The 25,102-nt window shown below is 46.7% G+C and overlaps 1 protein-coding gene across 1 annotated transcript in view; it reads left to right on the top strand.

Annotated features, from left to right (window-relative positions):
* The window catches only part of GET1 (guided entry of tail-anchored proteins factor 1), a 340,494-nt gene that overhangs the window by 208,175 nt on the left and 107,217 nt on the right, over positions 1–25,102 (top strand). Inside the window, exon 4 of the mRNA XM_086935425.1 lies at positions 17,337–17,451. Coding sequence (XP_086791551.1) covers positions 17,337–17,451 — 115 coding nt within the window. The remainder of the gene's footprint in view (positions 1–17,336; positions 17,452–25,102) is intronic.

Raw genomic sequence — 25,102 nt, forward strand, 5'->3', positions numbered from 1 at the left:
TGAGGCTTGAGGCGATTCACGTGGAGGACCCGAAGTGGGTTCCGAAGGGACTGGACGTCCACCAAGTAGGTCACTTGGCTCTTCCTCTCCACAACCTTAAAGGGGCCTGTCCATTTGTCTTGGAGGGTGCAGGGTTTCACCGGGGACATCACCCAGACCTGCTTGCCCGGTTGAAACTCGACCAGAGTGGCATTCTGGTCATACCAGCGCTTCATTTCCTCCTGACTTGCTTCGAGGTTGGCTTCAGCCAGCGCTCGGAATTTCCGTGTCTGGTTTCGGAGGGTGAGGATGTATCGGTACACATCAGGGGGAGGTTCCTGAGGGGCTGCTTTTCATCCCTCCTTGACTAGGCTCAGGGGTCCCCGAACGGGGTGCCCGTACAGCAGCTCAAAGGGGCTAAACCCCAGGGACTTCTGGGGGACCTCTCGGTACGCGAACAGGAGACAGGGAAGGAGGACATCCCATTTGCGCCGGAGGGGTTCTTCTAGGCCCACGATCATCCCCTTCAAGGTCTGGTTAAACCGTTCCACCAGGCCATTGCCCTGGGGATGATACGGGGTGGTGAATTTGTAGGACATTTCACATTGTTGCCACAGGGACATCATGTACTTGGAGATGAAGTTCGTGCGCGATCACTCACGACCTCGCGGGGGAAGCCTACTCGGGAGAAAATTCCCATCAGCGCCCAGCCCATCACGGGGGCTGTCACGGTGCGGAGGGGAATGGCTTCGGGGTATCTGGTGGCATGGTCTACCAGGACCAGGATAAATCGGTGACCTTGGGAGGTCCTGGGGTGCAGGGGTCCTACTATGTCGATCCCGATCTGCTCAAAGGGGGTGCTGACGACCGGAAAGGGCTGGAGGGGAGCCATGCGCGCGCCTCCACTCTTTCCACTAGCCTGGCACATGGGGCAGGACTTACAGTGGGTCACTACATTTGTTCGCATTTTGGGCCAGTAAAAGTGAGTGACTAGGCGATCGTAGGTCTTATCTTGGCCCAAGTGTCCCGCCAGGGGTACATCATGGGCCAGACCCAGGAGGAAGTCTCGGAAGCGTAGGGGTACCACGAGCACCCGGCCTGACCCTAGCTCCGCAGACCTCTGTCCGCTGTACAGGAGGCCATTCTCCCAGTACAGGGAGTGAGTCCCAGTTTGGTCGCCCCAGCTTGGGCCGTGGCTTGTCGTCGGAGTCCGTCCAGGGACGGGCAAGTGGCTTGCTCCTGACAGAACTCCTCTCGGGAGGGGCCCCCCTCATGACGCCACTGCGCCAACTCGGGCAGATCATCGATCTCAGGAGGCTGTGCGGCCTCGGGATACAAAGTCGCTGGGTCGGGAACGAGTTCGCCTTCCGGGGAGAGGCCTTGGGGCTCAGCCCGATCTTCCCTATCTTCTTCTACCGGAAGGTGGTTGGGAGGCTCGGCAACGACCGCCCCGATGGGGGGTAGTCGAGCGGACATGGATCGAGTGGTGGCGCACACCCACTCGGGTAAGCCCATCATGCCCAGGTGGGTCTTACGTTCTACCTGTCTCCATGGGGAACTTTTTAGGTTGTTGCCCAGGAAGACAGTCTATGGGTTGGGAGGCCCTGACAGCGACTCGTAACTCTCCTGTCACTCCCTCCCCCCCCCCCCCCACACCCATTTGAACGGTACTAGGGCCATGTTGCAAAGACTCTCCGTGTTGTCAGCGGAATATACTGGGCATAGGACATTCGAAATGATCTGGTCCTCCCTGACTAGGTGGCTGAGGATACCTGTGATACTTGCCCCGGTGTCACGAAGAGCTTCCACCCGGTGGCCGTTCACCTTCACTAATTGTCTGTACTTCTTGGTATTATCGGGCAAGGGGGCCCCAGGGATCATCTCTCGTTCTCCTAGGGAGACTAGGGCCATAGCGGCGGGTTCCCACTCTTCGGTGTCCTCCATCTCCTCCCCTAGAGCTACATTTGCTACCTGCCTGGCTGGGGGAGCTGTTGCAGAGGGCCGCGGGGTCATGGGACACAGGGGGTCACTGGCGTAATGCCCGGTTTGTTGGCATCTGTAACAGGAAATCGTGACCCGGTGCCCACGGTTGCCCGGGGGAGCGGAAGTGGCTGTGGCTGGGGCGGTGGCTGGTGTGGTCTGGGTTTGGCCTCTAGGGGGACTACGCTGGGGTCCTGACTGGGAATCCCTCTGTCTACCTTAGTTTCCCCCACCCCTCTGGCAGGGAGATCCCTGACTGTTCTTGGGGGGGTCTACTACGGGACCCCGGGGACCCGGGTATTCACCCAGCGATCAGCCTCCATGGCCAGCTTCCTCGGGTCGGCAAGCTTGCTGTCGAGCAGATGCTGGCGAAGTTCCACAAAACAGTTTACGGACAGATGTTCCCAGAGCATGAGGTCAGTGAGTTCCTCCATGGTGGTCACTTTGCTGCCCTTGACCCACCCGTCGAATGCTCTGCTGAAAAAGTTGACGTACTCCACCCATGTAGTCCCAGGAATCTTCTTGCAGTCCCGGAACCGCTGGCGGTACATTTCTGGAGAGAGGCCGTATCTTGACAAGAGGGCCTCCTTCATTTGGCTGTAGGAGTTCTGCATAGAGGAGGGTAGGTCGAGCAGAGTGACTCTCCCCTCACTCAGGAATCGGCTCCACAGCCCAGCTCTCCAATCTTTCTGCGGGACTTGGTGGGAGGTCATGGCAACCTCATAGGCTTTAAACCATTGCTGTATGTCATCGTTCTTATAATATTCTCTTACCACATCCTTGGGGATGTGGACCTTTGGTTCTGGTGGGGGAGCCGCTTCTCGGTTTCCCATAGTTCGGTTGTCTTCGCTCCGGGCCTTGAGCTCGATCTCCTTCAGGCCGCGCTCGTGCTCCAGCTGGAATCTCTTGTCTTCGTGTTCTCGTTGGAGCTTCTTTTCCTCCAACTCTCCTTGGACTCGTAGTTGTTCTACCACTAGTCTCTTTTCTGCTAGCTTCAGTTCACACTCAATTTTGAGTTTGGCCAATTCGAGTTCATGATTGCGGGTCCTTTCTCGGTCCGCTAGTTCACCGGAGGAGAGGCCCCCATCCGGGAAGCTGCTCGGTACCGGAGTGTTGCTGCCTCCTCTTGGGTTGGGTTCAGGTTCGGTCGGTCGTTCTGTTCCTCCTCCTGACGGGGGAAGGTGGTCTTCGGACTCAACCCAAGTTTGTAGAGCTTTTTGCAGATATTCCTTGGTGTTTAGGCCTGTGGTAGCGATTCCTCGTTCCTTGCAAAATTCCTTCAATTCTCTGTGCGTGTAATCTTCTAACCGTTCCGGAAGGAACGCAGGGCTTGCATCACTCTCAGTGGTACCCTTGTTACTCTTCTCTGCCATCTCTGTTTGGTTGTGCGTCAGCCGCTTACTGTACGATATCTAGATTTACGGACTCGGATCCCGTCGCTTGCCACCAATGTTAGAGTGCCGGTCTCAGGAGGGGACAGATTTTGCACCTGACCCCCCTGGGACCCACCTCTCGTAGGAACACAGCCGAGTACTGGCGGGAGACCCTCAGGTCGAGGATCTCGAATCTAGAATTGTACGCGCTGCGCTAGCACCACTTCAACAGAGAGACACCACACTGGAGATTTTAGAGAACGTATTCTTTATCTCTTCAAATAAGAATGGATCTTTATGATCCGCAGAGTATTACGTACAGGCGAGCCGGGGCTGAAAGAGTCTTGGCAGGAATAGGGTAGCGGGACAGTCTCAAAGTTCGAGGTATCCGGCGCACAGCTCTCAATCCTCGAGCTGGGGGATACGGGATGATCTTGGGTCCAGCCGGACCAGGGTAGTCTCTCGAGCCGCGATCGAATCAGCAGGGCTCACGGTGATCTTTTTGGTTGCAAAAGGAGCCGCGAACGAATCAGCAGGGCTCAGTGGTCTTCTTGGTTGCAGGGAGCCGCGAACGAATCAGCAGGGCTCGGCGATCTTTTTGGTTGCAGGGAGCCTCGAACGAATCAGCAGGGCTCAGAGTTCTTAGCGTGGCGAAGGAGCCACGACAACGTCAGCAGGCTCGGTGGTCTTCTCGGTTGCAAAGAGCCGCGAACGAATCAGCAGGGCTCAAGGGTTCTCCGGATAGTAGGGAAGCCGCGACCAGGTCAGCAGGGCTCTCGTAGTCCAGGATACAACTGGTCTGGTCGGCCCAGAGCCACGCCTGATAAAGGACTCCCTTTCTTTGATGTCCGGAGTCCTCGCAGGCGTAGGTCTTAGCACCTTGGGGCTGGTTGTTGGGGGTTCCGCCTCGGCGGCTCCTTTCATCCTTTGAAGTTGGGTCTGGGGGATCCCAGACACTCAGCAGGCCTGGAGCCAGCCCTCAGGGAGGCCGGATGGGTGATCGAAACTCACCTTCGAGGGGAGGTGGAAGGTGTGACCAAGCTACTCCTCCCTCTCTCGCTCACAGGGAGCGCTCTACCCCCTGGCTGGGAATGGCGCCGTCGGCCGAGGTCGGGCTGGGGCCAGGGCGGCCATTTTAGGTGCAGGGACATGGGCCTCGGCCTCGGATGTCAGGAAAATGGAGAACGAGGACGGAAAGCCCAGGGTCGGGGAGGTGTACCATGGCGGGAAGGGTAGGTGGTTCAGGGTCTGGTGAAGCTATCTGGTTCAGGGGTGACCACGCCACGAGGCCGGGTCCAACAACCACGACCAACAATTCCCTAAGGTAGATGAAAACATGGCAGCGAGAAAGAAATTCTGGGTTAAATAAAACCCTTCTCTTTCGTTGCCACCAGTATATAAACTTTAGTCGCATGATCAGAGTTTAGATCAGCTATGTTTCATACAAGACACAAAAGAAGCAGAAGGCATTAGAATGTGCTTGGAACTAAAATTACACCGATATAGAGTGCAGCCTCCCTCCAACCATCTGCCAGGCTAGTTAACTTTCCAGGGCCCACATATAGCCCTCTACCAGTCACGTGGCATGGTGAAGGCTTTTTGTCAATCCTAGCGAACAGCACCGGGAATCTTTGTGCTTGTAGGCAGCTGTTTACAATAATGAAAGTGGAAATGCATTCCCAGCAGGCTCATATATATGAGAATCATGCTTCGTGACTTGGTGCCAGTTTATAACAGATATATCAACAGAATACCAAAATCCAGAATGCACTCAGATACATTTAATCCTGGCACGTGACTGACTCTGCCCAGCCCCATCAACTTCTCAGATGGAATGGTGTGTCAGAAACTCTGGAGATCTCCCAATAGCTCGGTTGCCTTGGCCTTAACCTTCCAGAAACTCATTTCACATAGACAAAACTGGTATTTCTATAAAGCAAACGTGGCTATTCGAATAAATGATTAGTACTGGGCTGGACAACCTGTGCACCAGGGCCCGACGGAGGGCGCATGGGTAGCTTCTTCAGATTATCCATAGTTTCCTAATCAGAGCAGAACCATCTCTGGAACACGTGAATCATTCACGTGTTCCAGAGATAGTTCTGCTCTGATTAGGAAACTATGGATTATCTGAAGAAGTTACTCATGCCCCCTCCTTCGGGCCCTGACCCCACGGCCGACTCCCATTATCTGAAATTAGCACTGCACTGACCCGAGCAGGGATTAGCGTGTGCCCGCGACTGTCACGGCCAGCATGACGGGAGGGGAGAGGGGATTGCGAGGGGGGATTGGGGGGGGGGGGGGGGTTAATTTAATTTAAATTTTAAAAAAAATAAGGAAAACTTACCTTGCCGGACTCCTTTGTTGCGCCTCCCGCTCTCTGAAAACAGCAAGCAGTAACAGGCAGCCTTACTCCTTCCCCTAAGCCAATCACAACGCTGCAATGGCAGCGTTTTGATTGGATAGGCCGACGTCCGTACAGGCGTCTTTGGGGAGGCCGTATTTTTTCCTGCCGGACTGCGCTGCAGCCTACATGAAGAAAACGGAGAGTGCTATGACCGGTTTGGCCGGCCCTGGGGCCGACCAAACAGTCAGCGCCCATAACATTGGGCTAGCCACTCCTCCCTTAACCACCCCCACCCTCCCGCCCCCAACCAGGGAATCAGGCATACCCTTCTGCTGTCTCGCAGTCCGAGAAGCAGAAACGTAAAATGGTTACCACTTTACGTTTCTGCTTCTCTCACTGCGAGAAAGCAGTGGGGTAACGCCCGACACCCACGTTGACAATCTCAGTATCACCTTTGTGCATATCTGCTGCTGTTTAACCCGCTTTACTAAAATTCCCTTTTTTTTAAACTCCCTTACCTATCAATCCTCACACCTATTGTCCTAGCAGTCATGGTAGAGAATATTTGAAAGTACTCTAAAAGCAACCCAATTTTCATTTCTATCCACATTTAAAAATAAATACAGACAAGAAAATAAATGGTTTTCTGTCTGTATTTATCTGTAAAAATCAGTAAAAAGGGAAAACAGGGAGCCTTATTTATAATATAGCTGCAGTAGAAATAGATATAAATAAAATATTTTACATCTGTTGGAACAGGCAGTAAAAGAAACTCGCCATCGTCGTTTATGAAAATGATACGGGTGAGTAAAGATAAACATAAGGAGATGAGTAATATTATTATGCGGGAGACTTTGCCCCTAATTTAGTATTAAAAAATCAGCTTATTAACGTCCTAAAAAGCTGTGAAAGAGTATTTTTTATACAAACCTTCAATAATACTGACTATAGGAACATCAGGATATAACAATATATTTCAATATTTAGATAAATTGCCCAATCTGATATTGTGATTAAGCATATTAAATGTTCAGGCAAGGTTGATCCGTAACTTTTTGATACTCAAATTCTGTGATAAGATACTTACAAATAAGGAGTGTTGCCCCTGTTTACTGAATTACAAATGTACTTTAATTCGTGTATTAATCAACTTTGGATTGTGCTGTACAATGAAATTGTGCGGAACAAAATATTTATCTCAATCTAGGGATGACAGAAGTTTGCAAGTGTGTATTTCTTGAAAAAGCACCAACTTTGCTCCCTTGTCGTACAAATATTTTAGCAGTGCGTTCTTTTTAACAGTGATGCAACTTCCCTGTGCAGTTAAAGTCAGGAAAGAATCAGCAGTGGCTGCAATTGGGTGAATGTGCCACTGTGGTTGCTCCTTAGCAAGGGGGCCGGCAAGGCTCACGAGTGGGGTGGCGGGCGCACAGGGCAGGGCCTCAGCCGCTGGCTGCATTAAAAAAAATAATGATAAAAGTAAATAAACCTTGCTGCCGCCGGGTCCTCCGTCTTCTCTCCTGCTCGCCTGTGTCCGACTCCAGGTCAGAACAGGAAGCAGGCAGCCAGGCTCCCACCACTAAGCCAATCTCAACGCTATGGCCTGGAGAAGGGGAAAGTGCGCATGACTGGTTTGGGAGGCCCGAGAGAGCCGAATAAACAGTCACTGCGCACTCAGGTGTGGGCAAACCCCATCTCTCCTGCCCTGTAAGTAGAGCAGCCCTGTCGACCCACTTAAAGTTATCACCATTTTATGTTTTTGCATCTCGCACTGTGAGAAAGTAGTGAGGCGACTCTCCTCCGCCATGTGAGTGAGTGAGTGAGTGAGGGGAGACTTGTACCGCGCAACTTAGCCCAAGGGCATCAAGGCGCCAAACAAAGAATAAATATCAGAATAACGGGTCTCAGATCACTGGATCCAGGACTACGAGTAGGCCTCTCGAAAAAGCCAGGTTTTCAATTCTTTGCGGAAACGCTACTTAGAGGGTTGTCCTACCAGTTCGGGGGGGAGGGAATTCCAGAGCTTAGGTACTAAGGTGGAAAAAGCTTTACCTCCCCATCTTGCTTTTGCAAATCTAGGGATTTTTGGTAGAAGACCGGAGGGCTCTATTGGGGAGGTAGGGAAATAGGAGAGACCTAATGCCCTCTGATCCAGAGCCATAAATAGCCCCAATGGGCAAGGCAAAGAAGCTTAAAGGAGCTCCTGGACTGGACAGGCAGCCCGTGAAGGTTTTTCCTGGCCAAGGAAACCGAGGAAAGCCTAGGGAGATTGAGGACCATCCTGCCTGCGTCGTTCTGAACCATCTGTAGGCGGTAAACAAGGCTCTTGTTCATGCCCACATACAGTGTGTTGCAATAGTCCAGTCTAGAGGAGACGAGAGCCATTGTGGCCTGCTTCCTGGCATCAGGAGAAAGATAGCGGAGGAGCCGCCACTGCTCCTTAGTGTGATAGGATTGCTAATGTCTGGCTGAGAGCTTCCATTACCCACAAAAGTCAGGAGGCTCCAACCTCCGTGCCATCTGAAATTCCCTTAATCTCTCTACACAAATGTCGAGCCCAGAGATAACACAAATGTTACCTTGACTTATGTGTACACTGCAGAGGTATAAAAACAACAGAACAAAACTTGAAACAGAAGTGCATACTTGCAACTCCCCGTATCAAGTGTTGGGTTGATCTAGCCGGCTTCCCACCAGTGGCGGAATGAAGGCATGCCGTGTGGAGCTCAAATACTGTCAAATACAGCCAGGAGCAAGAGTCTACAAGCTGGGGCACATTGCTGCATGCACGCTACCGTATAATAAAGGTCAGAGGATTGTTGTCTGTCACCTTTAACTGAGTGCCCCGCCCACCGAATTTCAAATAAGGTAACTCGATCTACCACATAAGTCAATATGGGACAAGGCCCCAGCCTTCCTGCCCGCGCACTGGAGACAACACGGTACATGCAAACAAACTTGTCCGATGACGCCCACGCCCCATAGCTCCTAATACATTATCATTTGTACACAAATCATGTTTGCATGCCCTTCTAGTGTAAACGTTTGTATGTTTAAACTTCTGCTATTGAATATATGTAGATGAAGGAGAACTGGTGTTATGGATAGGTAACTTTTCTTTGAAACATTCTGGAATTACCTTTTTAAGTTTCGCCTGCACAACGCTTACGCTGTGTTTGTACAATCCCTTGTATTTAATATATCTTAAAAGAGGGCTGTTCTCAGTTCCCGTTACCAAATGACTGTGTCCATCTGCTGTTGTGTGGAACTTTTTTTTTGGTTTACTTTCACTTGCTTAACGCATTGAAACAACTGTGTTACTTTCCTTATCTTTTCATCGTGACGCTACCGAGAAGTATTTATTTTATCTCTGCATGTTGCGTGGGCTTAAGTTCTTGAATGATTTTATGACATTGTTTTCGGCACTTACATTAGTGTTCCTGTAAGAGCCGTGTAAAGATCTCACTTCACGCTCTCCCCATGTTTGAAGAACTGGACAACACTGCCATCTACTGGTTCATTTTATTAATGAATATAAAAATAACTTCTAACTGACACTTCCTTGCCTCTTGCCATTCCTCATCTTGCATTATCTGTATATTCTCTCCATCCTTTTTCTTTTTTTTTGTACTTTTTTTTTTAAACAATTTTAATTAAAGCTTGAAAAAATATACAGATAATACAAAGAAGTAGTAAGTCGTGGCATACCATACGCAAAAAAAAAGAAATTTAAGCAGAAAGAAAAGCGAAAAAACAAACATCCATAAAATCCAGATCATATACAATGAAGAAAGCAAGAGACCATAGACCAAGGGCATGAACAGGGAAACAAAAGAACAAAGGGCAGGGAGTTCAAAAAATGAATTGTATAACTCAAGGATAAAATTCTGCTTTTCATAGCCTGAGCCAATCCTCCACTGGAGCCCAGATCTTATGGCCCAACTCACACCTCCTTCTACCCCGCCTCAAATAAACTGAAGACTCCAGATTGTAAAGAGCGAGGATCCGGTATATCCAGTTAAAAAAAAGTGGGGGCTTCCGGGCTAAACCATTCTGACGTAATACACAACCATATTAAAAACATAGTCATATACAGAAAAGCAGAAACATGCCTCGGCCTATTGAGCAGGGCAGTGCTTTCACCTCCCATTATCACCATCTCTGGCGAAATGTTCACCGGAATATTGAGCGTGGAATTTATAAAACACTCCACATCAGATAAGAAGACCCCCAGCTTTGGACACGAGAAAAACATATGTATGTCGTTAGCGGCTAGGGACCCACATCTGGCACAGCAGTGACCATTACTACCCCCAGCCCCCACCCATTTTGAGATTTTTGCAGGCGTGTAATCAAGATCTAATAGTGCCATGTAGCTTTGGGTGCGTAAGCTTCCAGATGCTAATGCACAACTTGCCAGCTCCAGTGCCAGACTTATGTCCATCCCAGTCTTGCCCAGCTTGACCTGCCATTTGGCTTTCTGTAATGCAAGGTCGTCCGGAACATCGGATAACAGATGCTGCTAGACCTCCTTTATTTATTTATTTATAAAGTTTTATATAGTGCGAACAAGATGCCGAAGGATATCAGAGTGCTTTACAAATGGTCCGCTTGTGCAAAGCCTGACCCTTCTTGGCACAGTTCGAGTAACTTGATCTTATCAAAAAGGATAGGAGCTTTTTACTGCATTTTATCTATAAAGCCTCTGATCTGTAAGTATTTGAAAAAATCGTGAGTATTAAGGTGAAACTTATCCTTTAAAAAGGAGGAGGAGGCCATTTGTCCATCAGAGCCTAGGTCACCGATGGCTCCCAACCCGGATGACAGCCACCTGAAAGTAATCTGGTCTTGAAAAATGGCCGGCAGGAGTCGAGCTGCAGTAAGGGGGTATAAAAATTGATATTAGGAATTTACCATTTATGATGAATCTTGCGCCAGACTGAGAACATAGCCCCAATAACCTTGAACTTCATCTTCTTATAGTAACTCGGCTCCAAAATCCATATCAAGACCCTCTTGGCAGCCTCTCCCAACCCTAGTTCATAAATAGTGGGTCTACTGGAAATCGGGACCTCCGCCCTATCACCAAGCAATGGCAGACCCGGATGTTGGAGCATAGCCGACCAATAATATAATAAAAGATTCGGGACAGACCAACCGCCACGGTCTCTGGAGAGACACATCCTTCTAGCTGCCCTGCTGGACGGCCGTACCCCCAAAGAAATCAGTAACAAGTCCTTTCAGCTCTGGCCAAGCTCTGTTGTGAAAACTCAAGTGGGATGGTCCTAAATAAGTACACGAACTTTGGGAGGACCAGCATTTTAAGGACGTTACAACGGCCATATAAAGAAAGGTGTAAATTGTCCAGTCTTCCCAATTTAGAATTCACTGATTCAATAACTGGATGGAAATTTAGATCTGGAATATTAACGACTTGGGCAGTGATTTTAACCCCTAAATATGTTGCTACTTGGATAACTGGAGCTTGAGAGGGGCCCATAGTAGAAGTTTGAATAACCTGAGTTTTGGTGACATTGAGCTTGTAGCCAGACAACCGGCCAAATTGCTCTGCTAAGATCTTTAAAGCAGGAAAGGCAGAGGCAACATCCCCAGTTAAGACTACAATGTCGTCCGCATAGGCCAGCGTTGTGTACTCTGTACCATTGACTCTTACAGGCAGAATATCCAGAGTGCCTTCGATCTTACTAAAGAAGAGATCAATGTAGAGAGCAAAAAGCAGGGGCTAGCAGGGACACCCCTGCCTGGTACCCCTGCTGATGTTAAATGACGCTGACACGAGGCCAGAGACGCGCAAGGTTGCCGCTGGAGAAATATAAAGCGATTGAACAGCCTGAATAAACTTAGGACTAAAACCTTTCCAGCGGAGAACTATCCATAGAAACCTCCAGACGACCCTGTCGAACGCCTTCTCGGCGTCCAACAGGATTGCTCCGAGGGGTGAGTCAGTCATTTGGGCCCAGTCCAAAAGTGCGATGACCCGGTGGACATGAATCGACCGTGTCCCTGCCTGGAATAAAGCCATGCATTACCAGAGCCAGTCTAGTAGATTACATTTTGGAGTAAATTTTGTCTGTGTTTATGAGGTAAATGGGTCGAAAGGAAGAGGGGTCCAGCTCTGGCTTGTTTTTCTTCCAAAGAGAACAATCGTGGTTTGATGCCATGAGTCCGGTATATTACCCCCCTGTGCTGCCCTAAAGACTGAGAGGAGATCCTTCCGAATCTCAGAACAGGACGCCCTGTGAAGTTCCAGTGAAATGGCATCAGGGCCGGCGGCCTTGCCATTCGCTAGTGATTTAATTGCTAGCTCAACTTCCTCCCACTCTATTGGGGCAGACAGATCCTCATTTTGTTGGATTGTAACTTGGAGGGTGTCAATGTCCAGAAAGAAATCCCGGGCTTCGGGCTCAATTTCAAGACCAGAATTCTCCTCTGTATAGAGTGTGTTGTAAAACTCAAGGTAAACACCCAAGACCCCCTTCTGTGTATCATGAACATGGCCCTGGTGATCTTGGATCTTAATAATACGATTAGCCAGGCTTTTCTGCTGGAGTCGTTAGGCTAGGATTTTGCCAGATTGTTTTCCCAAATTCGTAAATCATTGTGCAGTACTGCAAAAACGTAGCCGCCAAATCCTGCCCAAAGAATTTTAAGAGTTTGGACTTGATTATAGCGACAGATTGCTGGCTTTGACCTATATCAAGACCCTCCTTAATTGTACGTGTTAGTTGCACCTCTGCGACCCTAAGCTCCTCAATGCGCCCTCTAGTTTGTTCTTGCATAGTTTTCCGTCGAAAGGCTGAGAAACTCTTTGTTTCCCACCGTACTGTGTCTCCCAAACTATACCACTAGAGGCAGTGCCCCTATTAAAATTTAGAAACTCGATTAGCCAGTTCCTCATGTGTTCCTGATAGGCCTGCTCCAACAGTAATTTTTTGTCGAATGTCCAGACCCTAGGGACACTAGGCCTACAAGAAAAGGGACATTCTACGATCAAAGGATTATGGTCAGACAACATTTTTTGGGGGGACAGAGATGGAAGTCGCCTCTGCGACCTGATCCGACATAAAAAAATAGTCCAGGCGGACCATTTTGTTATGGGGGCAAAGTAGTATGTGTAGCCATCTTGAACTTGATTATGCTGATACCAGAGGTCGGTCAGACAATGTGCTTGGATCAGTGCTTGGAGAGCCCTAAAGACCCTGGGTTTCTTACCCGAATATTTTTGTGCCCCAGCTAAATTAAAATCCCCTGACAAATTAATATTCATATCTCCATATAAACAAATGGGATGTAGCCATGACGCTAATTCTAAATTCAGAAAATGTAATACTTCCGGATCATCTAAATTTGAACCTTATATTGTGCAAATAGTTAGAGGTCTACCATTAACTACTAATTCAACTATTACCCATCTACCTGCACTATCCTGACTAGCTGTACTACAAGATCCAACCCCCGTCTCAAGAAAATAGCCACCCCTCTAATCATAGAAGTCTGGCGGAAACATCCAATTAAATCAAAAAACCTGGGATTCTCAAATAATCACGTTTGTCCTAAGGCACGTGCGTCTCTTGTAAGCAGAGTATTTATATTTGCATAGCATGGACAATTCTCGAGAACGAGGCCCTTTTTTTGTCATCATTAAGACCGCATATGTTCCAAGAACATAAACACAGTTTACCCTACCCCATTTAATTTCTGAGAAAAACCTAGTCCCCACAGTATAACCATAGCCATTTTAATCCAGCCTTCTGAGAATGTACAAAGCCTAGTGATGCAGATACCAAAATAGATGCCACGACTATACCTGAAATTCAAGCCTTTTTTAGCCCCCGAACCCTACCACCTTCCCTCTTCCCCCCCTTTACCACACTCCCCACCCCTAAACCCCTATACCCCCACGCCCCCCTTGTAAGGCAGCAGGACTGAGGTCCTTGTGATCGAAGAACTGGTTCAACCCGCTCTCTCCTGGTAGCCTCCACCAATCATTAGCCACAGCATGGGGGAAAAGGAAGCCATAATATTCCCATGCAGTTGGCCCACACCCCCACTTCAGGACCCTAGGACTCCCGGAAAAGAAAGAGCATTGAAAAACAGATATTAGAACCTAGATTGAATTCAAAAACTCCTTGGCCTGGATTTAAGAAACAAAGAATCTGGTCTGGCCCTGATGGATGATTTTCAGTTTGGAAGTAAAAAGTAAAAATGCTTGAGCTTCCTTTGACTGGAAAGGTGCTATTAGTTGGCAGAGCTGCCACCTCCGCTCAACAGTTGCTGGATAGAAATCAGGTCTAACAAAGAACTCGCAACCTTTCCCGCCCCTCTTCCTGTCTGGTCTGGATAAGTCGTAAATCTTCTCCTTAGCTAGATAGTTATTCAAACAGATTAATATTGCACGGGGCTTACCATCAGTCTGGGCAGATCTCTGCCTTTGCTTAAAAGGGAAGCGATGTGCACGCTGGACTTCGAGTCGCCAGTTCCACTGCTTGACTTCCGGAAACGCCTCGGTGAAAAGTTCCACAACAAACTGCCTAATGTATGAGCCTTCAATCCCTTCTGGGACTCCCAGAACCCTGAGATTGTTCATCCTGGCCCTGTTTTCAAGGTCTGTAAGTTTCCAAAGCATGTCCTCCTTTTGCGTTTTGATAAGATCTGTGAAACCCTTCTGAATGGCCAAGTCACCTTCCAAGGTAGAGATCCTCTCTTCAGCCTCAACGATTCTGGATGGAATGTCAGAGCATGTTTTGGCCACTCTAAAGATAGAATTTTGCATCCTCCGACACGCGCCCTGAGTTCGCACACTTTCTTGCCGGGTTTCTTCGCGATGGGCCGTAATGGTCTGATAAATAACCGAGAGTGTCATCTCTCCAGGGGGTGGCTGAGAGGGATTAGCCCCATTACCGCCCCCTGAGTCTATGGGGTTGCCCATCAAACCAGATTGCGTGGAGAAAGAGTAATCCCAGGCTAATGAGCCCATATTCTTTTTTTTTTTTTTAGAATATTATTTTTATTGCAGATACACAAGGGGCCAGTATACAGTCTGCCAACGAATCTCTGTGTACATCGGCTGTTATTTCCTCGCACCCTGAAGGATACACGGCCATTCAGCCCACACCCCGGAGGTCGGGCGGGGTGCGTTGTTGGTGTAGTAGTTTCACCCATGATTGCCAACCGTGATCAGTCTTAGGCTTCCCAAGTTTCTGCTTTTTCTTTTTTTGTTGTAAGTATTGAAACCTTCCCCCTCCCGCCCCCCTCCCTTGTCCCATGGTGGTCAAACATTGAAAAACTCAAGTTAGGATTCAGCAATATACAAGTAGATTACAAAAAAATATCATTTTCGCATACCTTCCCGTCCCTCTTCCCTCCCACCATCAGCCAGGTATATACATTTGTTCAGAGCCTGCTGTAACCAGTGACCCTCTATTCCTCGTGCGGTCGAAAGCATGTCCGTTCTAATGAGCCCATATTCAAGCTTGACAATGAAGCCCCCTGTTCTCAGACAGCCTTCCGGACTGTGCGGGGACCATGAGGCGAAGCTTCTGACCTTAATACTTCATTGGTTCGCCAGTCACCTAAATCACTGTCATCATCAGTCCAATCCTTATCTAGACCAAAGTCCTCCTCCTCAGATGAACCAGTATGCTCAGACAGAGAGTAAAATTTGTCTCCGCCTTCTGCATCCCTTGTATTTCCATTGAGGTTTGCAACAACAGTGTGATAGGCCTCTTGGCCCGCGGCACCTGAAATGATACTACTTTGAGGAGGCAATCCGTCAATCCTTTGATCAAAAGGAACTCCAGAATGGGTATTCGGCACATTTGGTACTACAACTGCCAGGATTCCATTGGATGCAATTGACTGAGCTACCATGTTGGGAGCAGGGTGAGCAGATTTGGTGTTATTCTCAGCACTGACAACCCCGCACCTCCTTGCTCTGAAACCCGATCGCAGTCTCGGGCCGGTGGGCCGCTCCTTCTGTGGGGATCTCACTGACACCAGGCAGAACTGGCCCCGCAAGAGACAAGGCAGGATCAGCTTTTCCCGCTATTAGAACGCCCGTAGATTTCAAGGACGCTTGTGCCGACTGACCATGTTTATTTTTAAGTAATTGTAGCGGAGTCTTTGCAGCGGAGTCTTTGCAGCGGAGTCTTTGCAGCGGAGTCTTTGCAGCGGAGTCTTTGCAGCGGAGTCTTTGCAGCGGAGTCTTTGCAGCAGAGTCTTTGCAGCGGAGTCGTTGCTTTGCGGGGAGGGTCTGCCTGGTTTTCGCTGAAGCCGATGCCACTGGTCCCGCTGGTCCCTCTGCGCCGGCTGACTTCACTGGACCGGCGCCGCGGACTGCAGGAGCGCGACTCACCGCTGCTACTGGGTTCTTCCCCTGTGCCTTAGGAGGCATGATGCTACACGGAAACCCAGGCGGGCGAAACAAGGAGTGGTGACCGGGGCACCGAGCAGAAGAGGAAAGCCACATACACAGAATCCTGCTGGTGAGTCGGTTCCGAAATAGCGATAGTCCCCACAGCATGGCCATCAGAAACTTTGGTTTAAGTCCAGTTAGGAGTCACACATAATTTTCTGCTCCAGGAGCCGTAATATTCAGAGATCAGGCGAATAGACCAGGAGAGAGCGTCCACCCAGCTCACTCGGCCGAGTGACCGGCCGCCATCTTGCCCCCTTCGTATACTCTCTCCATCAAGTGATTCAACAGACGATTTTCGAGCAGGGGATGTTCTGTCACATCTTCCTCTGTTATGGTGTAGTGCAATCAGAGCTATAGAAATAATTCTGCCGCAAGCATCTCCAATTATGTTGCTGGGTAAAAGGACTGCAAGGCATTTAGTCCTCATTTGTCTCTCATCTTGGCTATTTTTGGTTTGCTGACCTACTTCATGAATATTTCTATCCATAATTGAGTATTCTGGATTGCTTTCTTTTCCATCCTGTGCCAGTGGTGGTCCTGCCTATCTTAATACCACCTTCGTTGGAGAGAGCAGGGATATGAGTGTATTTCCCCAAAATCGATAGTGCCGGTATCCCTTCTGGCCTATTGCAAATCTAGCTATCTTAAGAGATGCTTCATTCTGATCCGTAAAAACCCAGTCATTGATTATTCCCAAATAATAATTCTGCACATTAGTCCGGGAGATTCCTCCATCATAGACCCCTTAAAGAGGATCTGCAATGAGATTTTTGGCGTCGCACCCTCCCATAGGAAATCCTGGAAATAGTGAAGTGCGTTTTTAAGAACAATTCTGGGAGCCACGCGGGCACTTTGCAAATCCATATGCACACTTTCCAAAATATAAAGAAATTGAGAACATTCTAACATGTTATATAACACTACCCTGCCCAGTATAGACCGAGGGGGGTCCACCGGCCTGCAGTCCCCGCCAGGAACGATCAAGCAGCAGTTCTTAACTTAGCACCAAAAAGCCTCTTTTCATTTCTTGTTGCAGATATCCTCAGATATGTGAAGCTTTCTGCATATGCTAAGTGGGGAAGTAGTGTTGGTTGTGGATAGAGGGAATCTCAGCAATGTTGATTCAGTCTTCTTACTGTGATATCGCCGGAAAGATTTCCACGTAATCTTAATATTGTTTTTCAAATTAATTTACCTAGACGTATTGTGTTTTCTGCAGGCTGCCTTGATGGTTTCGCTTATCTGGAAGTATTATTCGGAACCAGTGACTGTGTTACCAAGCAGATGGATAGCACCCTTGGAGCGCTTAGTGGCTTTTCCTACGGGAGTAGCAGGTACAAAGGAAGATTTGTTTCCAGTATTTGATAATATCAACACTTGACCATCACGTGCTTTTTGTATTTCTGTATGATTGTGAGGTTTTCTGATAGTGTTTAAGTGCCTTTTTTGGGTTAGTAACGCTATATAAATACAATAACTGTCAACTCGGATTTGCAGAGCGCGGTTAATCACCTGTGAGGGTTCCAGGCCCTACACAAATAATAACAATAACAGACATTGGCGGTCACGTTTAAATTCTGATAAAAGGTGCCCACCAACATGGGCAGTTTTAGATTTGACATAAGTAGTTACAGAAAGTTATGTTTAAATACCGAGTGCAGCTTGGCCTTCATGGCAGCATTGGGCAACGTATTCACAATTTGCTTAAGGGAGTAACAGATCAATAAATGTCTTAACTACAACTTATTCAAATAAATGATAGTGTCTCATTAGATAAATTAATATCAATTTGTTTTAATGGATTTATAGTAGGATTTAAAATTTGCAAGACTACATGAGTATGAAGGTTAAATGAGGCAGTAGCCTTCGGAGTCTCAGTTCTTATCTGGAAAAAGCCTCGCTGTCCCTAGATTGGGAGTTTCCTGGCTATGCTAAGAAATGATGGCTTTCCCTTTTTGCATCAGTTGCTCTTAAACCCTAAAGAAATCCCCTTCGAGCAGGGTGAAAAGGGTTATTCTTGCCTGTGCGCTTTTAGAGTATACAAGCAAAGCTCTGGTTGGCTACACAACTGAAGAAGTCTAAAGCTGATTGGCTGGACTTTCACTGAATCACTTACATTTTCGGAGCGCAATTATGTTGTTAGCTCTAGAAACAAAACTGCTGCTGGGTAGTGGGAGATAGTGTGCGCAACAGCCAGCCAGAAGTAGGCCCCAGTAAGTCACTTACTCTTGCCATGGGGATCAAAAGATGCTCGCTATTTTATTTTTTTAGGAAACTGAGGTTTTCCATGCTGGTGTATATGATACTTATTGTTGTATTCAAAGGTGGAGGCACTGGTGTTGACCCGGCAGCAAATCAACACAGGCAGCAGGCCGACTTCCACCTCTGCTATCACAACATACCAGTCACCACCCCAAGGGGTTGTTAAGGACGTAGATTTCAATAGTGCAGTAGGGTCAATGGCACTGGTGCTCCTGCGTGTAAAGGGCCCACGGACCCAAATACTGTTGGTCTTTCACTATCAACCAGTAGATGGCCACCAGTTTCCCTTGCTTTCACCGTGGCCGATGACATCCTTGCCAGGGGTTGGACTGGCCTATAGAGTGATCTATGTATTGCAACAAGAGAGCAGGAGGTCCATCTAATATAGCATGTCCTCCTTGATATAAAAAATACTATCACACGATGAATGCAATCATTTAATAGTTTATCGGGTCTTTTGTGAAGAAAAGGGCTAAGAAACACAATGCTCATTATATTGGATGAAGAAGCCTCGCCCACACTTTTATGGCATTCATTGGCTACCGCATCCCAAGTTGATAAGATAATACTATAAGGAAGGCATCAAGCTTAGTGGGAGGGAGTTCAAAATGAGAGTGACTGGATGAACCAGAAATCCAGATTATTACATAAAACTACCGCTGTTTAAACCCATAGGAATTCCTTTATTCAAGAGTACGTGGGGTAGGATTGAAAAGCGAGCACATTGGATGCACCTAGAGAGAGTTATGTCTCTGTTGTCCTGCAAAGTGCCAACATTTTTCAGCCCATGAACTAGCTCGTAAATGGTCTTGTGCTTTTTATCAGGGCATCCCTACTCTAAATACTTTGTGTACTCGTATAAAGGCTAGAATAGGTCTTACCTTGACAGGCAAACGTTTGAGTTACCCCTCTAAGTTAGAGTTGGTCAGCCACCTGATTTTGGTGGAAGAGGACACCCTTGTAGATAAACATACATCAAAAAGTGTATCCCACGTTGAGCATCTTGGAAATCCCATTTCTGTCACATACTAGGCAGCTCTGCACATTCTACTGAAGAAAATAGGACAACTCTGAAAATAGATTTCCTCGCAAAACATCAATATGAGGCTATGTTGAGACAAACTGACTAGCACTGAAAAATACTGGAAAGGGATTGCACTGAAAGCAAGCCAAATGCATCTGTTTGTTAACTGTCATATTATATTACCTACATAGAAAGAGTTCTTCGTTAAAATAACCTAGCTAGTACTCTTAATTTTGTGCCACTTGAAGATCTGACCCTTCAGTGAGACTTTTTGAATTTAAGTTTGTTTACAGTTTATACAAACATCCTAAACACACTTTTTTTATTATTATTAAATCTTTATTTCGACATGTATGTCATAAAAGCAACACGTTAAAAACAACATTAGAAATGATAGAACACTGATTACAGAATAGGGTCATTTAAGAAAGAGGGGCTAAAATTGCAGATCAATTAGTCCTTGGACGCTATGCAACTGAAACCAGATCATTATTCCACTTTTTTCCTTCTTAGATTCCACATTGCCGCCAGGAATTTAGTAACCCCAAACACAATCCATGGCGACAGGTCAGTTTTTAGTATTCGGAACGAATCGAGGTGCTGCCTGATGCCCAAATTTCTGCAAATAGGGACAATCCAATTCTTCCTGGGAATCTTGTATAGAGGACAGAAAAAGACCATATGTATCTCGGACTCTAGATCAGCATTGCACCCAGGGCAGTTTGCAGGCGCATCCTGCTTCCATCGTGCTGATAGGGCTCTGAGCGGTAAAGAGTTATATCTCCACTGGAGGTACAGCTTTCTGTGACTACTAGGATTGATAGCATCCAAGGCAGGCTCAGGTTTATAAATGTCCTTATGCTCCAAAAATGACAGTGTTAGCGACCCTATTTTGGGGTTAGATAGGTGTTCGGCCAGGTTTTTTTGGTAGTATGTTCTCACCAGTTCCTGCCGGGATATCCCACAGCATGCTTCTTCAGGGTTCCTCCATACTTGGGTCAGGCCCAGTCTGTCAAACTCCTGCCTGATGTATTTTAACCAAGGAATGTCCCAACTATTAGGTAGGTGTAAAAGTTCTGATAGTTCATTCCTATAGCTAGACAATTCCGGAGTAGCCCAGAGTCGTCTCCAAAAAGTAAGAGGTTTCAGACCTAATTCCTCCTTAATAGGTCTCAGGCCCAAGTCCAGTCTAATAGGAAAAAGGGGCGAACTCGGCGGTAAAGATAAGAGCTGTCTGATAAACATATTTTCCAAGGTACTGAAATTTGATTGACAACTATGCGCCCATAACTCACCCCCATAAAAGACTGCCCCCCGTGCCTGCAGCTTATAAATTTCAAGGGGAGGCGAGACAGGTTTGTCATCCTAAACACACTTTACAAATCAGCAGTTTTACCACAGATCTACAACTCAACATTAGCTAATTTATCAAGTGCCATAATATTGATGAAATCACAAACATTTATAAAAGCAATAATCTTACCCTCATCAAATAATTTATTGAAACACCTGAGAAATTTAGCAGTGATAAAGATGTCTATATTTTACAAATAGCATTGCTAACATGAAGGACATGCTTCAATGTATCTGGCTCTTGCTCACATTCTACACCATGTGGACCTCATCTAAGTGCCAAACCATTTCCTCCCAATCCCATAGAGTCTCAGGGGGCTATTCACAAGGGTAGTTTATGATTGTGAGCTATTTACACGTACAAGTTTACTTTTACACTTTGAAGTAACTGTACTACTTTAAGCAGTTCACAAAAGCCAAGTGTAAAGTTACTCAAAAGTGTAGATTTATATGTCTCTGTCACCTGAAAAGGGAGTGGAGCCACATTTTCAAGTGTAAAGTTATTACTGACAAAAAGAAGTAGTAGAATGCCCAACACCTCACATGGCTAACCACTGATACTGCAACACCCTCCCATATAAAATAACGGAGGCAGGTCCTTTAACTAGAACCCAGGTCCTTTCTTGCAGTAATAACTGTAGAAAAGCAGTTTGTGGATAGGAGTGTGCTTACTTTTTTGTAGGTGGGTGCATGTTCTTCCCTAACCCTCCCTTAACCACGTATTACTCCGCCCTAAATCTCTCCCCTTTAGTTGTAAAGGTTTCCTGGTTTTCAGGTACTTCCCCTATCCCTCCCGTATTTACCACTAAAATTTATACTTTGTCCCTCATTAGGATGTCGGTCAGAAAGCCTCCGACAGCAGGTCGGAGGCTTTCCGACTGACATCCTTGGTTTGATTCCGACCGCCATATTATGATTATGGCGATTGGAAGTCACACCAGATGGGCATTCCGGCTGGCTTCTGCTGTCGGAATTATGATGTCCGTTTCAGACAGGCTTTCCATATCAGGCTTTGGGGGCCCCTAGCAGGGCTCCCTTTCTACCACAGCCTCTGGTTGGGGGCAGAGGGGGCACCTATGTTGCCTTTCTGTAAATTCCTGCAGTGTGTGGCAGGCACCCTTAGGTGCTTTCCACAGGGTGTTTGGATTCACGCAGACTTCCATTTCTCTGTGGAAGATTGAGCTGCTGCCGGTTGTTGACCACCACACAAACTCCCTTAGGGAAACGGGAGTCTGCGACCACACCATGTGCGGTCGCATCGTAATTGCGGTTTTGGAACGCCGACCCAAGGTCGGTCGGTCTCAAAACTCCGACCGACATCCTAAAGAGGGCCTTAATGTTGCAGAGACTCCACAGTCAGGGTAGAGATCTCTGCACAAAAAAGATAGGACAGACGAAGTTGTAGACCTCTACTGGTAATTTATGAATAGCATTTTGTAGTACATTTGTAGTACTTTTGTAGTATTATAAAAAGTACTGAAAAGTGCACCTTGTGAATAGGCCCGTCAATGTGGCCATATCAGAAGATTTCTTAGGAACCGAAAATGTTAGTTTATATAAAATGAATGAATTGTTAAAGCTCTTGGAATAGCAAATAAACCTTTTTAATAAACTGGTAGAACAAGTATAGCCAATCTGGAATAAATAAAAAGTCAAAGCTGACCATTCTCTAAAATGTCAATTCTTAGCAGGGGCAAGATCTCTGAATTTAAGAGTATCAAGTGATATAATTAAGCTCATATAGTCAGTCGTATATTTGACGTACTGCTCATATTTGATCTTAGAAGTGACTACTTGTTTTTTCTCAAATCATTTTATTGTTTTTAATTGAGATAGCACACCAGAAATAATACAAATATTTAATACCAGATTCAGATGCTGGGGTTACAGTTGGTATTATCAAACTAAATATCCAAACAAAACAACACAATGTGGCCTAATGGCTAGAGCGGTCGACCTGGTTCGAGTCTCAGCAGGGACGCTCAACATCATGTGATTCTGGGAGATTAATTTAATCACCCCGGGCCTAACAAAATGAATGTATCAGTCTGTAACCCAACTGGTTTTTATGTAAAGAGATTTGATGATACCTTTGGGACGAGTTTGCGCCATATAAAATCCTCCCCCTCCTCCCTCACCCCCCGTCCCCACCCCTCAAAATGTGCTGTTAAAAGATACAGTCTTGATAGAAATCATGTTATTATGTTTAGCCAAACTATATTCATGCGTCCCTGGAAAAGGGCCTGATTTAGAGGTTAGCATTTGGGTTTCTCTGTCATGTACGTGAGGGATAAATTGTCCTCCTTATTACAAGTGCATAATATCCTATGGCACTTGTAAGAAGGCAGATTGGACTTCTGTCACATTTTTGACAGAGTAGCCTGTCCACCAAACATTAAATCAGGCCTAATTTTGTATATGCCGTACCGTTTTTATGTTCGGATTATATTTACTCTCCCTTACCCATGGTCTTGTTCTTCTTTTTCCTCTCTCTTGTTGGTTCTGTATTTGGTGGTTACCTCTCGAATTGTAACACAGATGTACTTATTTGTAAAGAAAATCAAACGTGTTTGTTTAAAAACTACGCTAGTTTTTATCTGAACTTTTATTGGCACCAGAAATCTTTAAAAACACAGATAATATAGCAGTACAAGTATAACAATAATTTGAAGAATCCACAGACAAAGTAAATTCATGACATATGCAGGAGGTGGGGACACACACTTTGTGTTCTAACATGCTGGTGAAAGTACACCCCTGTACAGTGATTGAGAAGTAAGCTTGTCGATTGCAAAGTCCTAGCTTGAGCTCCAGGGACTAGCAGCACATTGAGAATCTTATTGTATGTGGTGGGGTAAAAGCAGATCTAAGAAGTTAGCATGAATCTTGTTTGTCAATCTGCCACTGGATTGTTGTTCGACATTGAAAGCAGTCTGGATCAGGTCAAGTCCCTAGGTTCTAAGGATGCTGCTTGTGTTTGTGCAGATACTGAACTTTTGGTGCCTTGTGGATCCAAGCTGCACCTCTCACACGAGCCCAACAAGGTGGAAACACACCTGAGGTTGCTTTTGTGTCCATGCACGGGGAATATGGTAGTAGTTCAGCTTAGACTGTCCATTTTCATCAAGACTAATTTGTATATGGTCGGTCCTGGACTATATTAGCTCCAACAATCTATACAAATCGTGGATTGGAATGCTACCCAGTTGGTGTGACTCTAGTGAGTATTTCCATCCATACCTTGTTTGCAGTCTATTGATTTGTGGTGAGCCTCTCTTGTTCGTTAGTGAGTGAATAGTATCTGTAGCCTTTGGCCACAAAACCGACCACCTTTAAAATAAGCTTGCAATTTTAAGTGGATTAAGTCTCATATTAGTCGAACTGAAATGTAGTGCAGGAGCCATTATTTTGTACATTTGGTTACTTCCCTTCTTTAATTGCACAGATAATCTAAAAAGAAAAGATGGAAGAGGGTGTTACCAAGTGTCAAATGGCGGTGGTCAATTAATATGTTGATTTGTGTTCCAGTGACAGACAAAACAAGGCAGCTGTGGGCTCCTGCTCACAACATACTTTTTGATCAAGCAAAAGTAGGTGGAGGAACTGGAGCACCACGTAAGGTTTGATCCCGGGATCTGTGTGAAACAGTGGCCCTCTGCAAACAAATGAACGAGAGGATTTCCCCCTATTTTTTTTTTTTTTTTGTATTTATAGAGCGCAACACTCATCCCAGGGGATAGCAAGGCGCTTATACCAAAACTGAAACTCCTACGGACTGACATTGATGTGAGCATTAAAATTTAGGAAAAGGGTAAGTCTTTAATTTTTTTCGTTACAGGCGGTAGTTAGTGGTAAACCTTAGGTCAGGGGGAAGCTCATTCCATTTTTTCGCTGCCAGGTGGGAGAATGAGCGACCACCAGCCCTTACTCTATATATGCGTTTAGTTCTAGCGAGGGCAGGCTGGAGTGAACGTAAGTGCCTTGTAGGGACGTAGAATTCGATCTTCCCCTGGAGGATGGTAGGACCTGTCTTATGGAGGGCCCTATCGGCGTGGCCAAGCAGCTTGAAGACCGCTCTCTGGTGCATCGGCAGCCAGTGCAGTTTCCTCAGGTATTCCGAGGCAGATTCAAGCTTGCCTTTATTGCAGATGAGTTTAGCTGCCGAATTCTGCAGTACTTGTAGACGTGTGAACAGATGCTCGTTCATACCCACAAATAACGCATTACCGTAGTCCAGGCAACTAACCAGCAAGGCCTGTGTGACGGAATGTCTGCAATCCAAGGGGATCCAGGGGAATAATCTGGCGAGAAGTTTCAGGATGGCGAAGCCTTTACCGCAAAGGACT

This window comes from Lissotriton vulgaris, chromosome 8 (genome assembly GCF_964263255.1).
Source record: "Lissotriton vulgaris chromosome 8, aLisVul1.2, whole genome shotgun sequence".
Lineage (NCBI taxonomy): Eukaryota > Metazoa > Chordata > Amphibia > Caudata > Salamandridae > Lissotriton > Lissotriton vulgaris.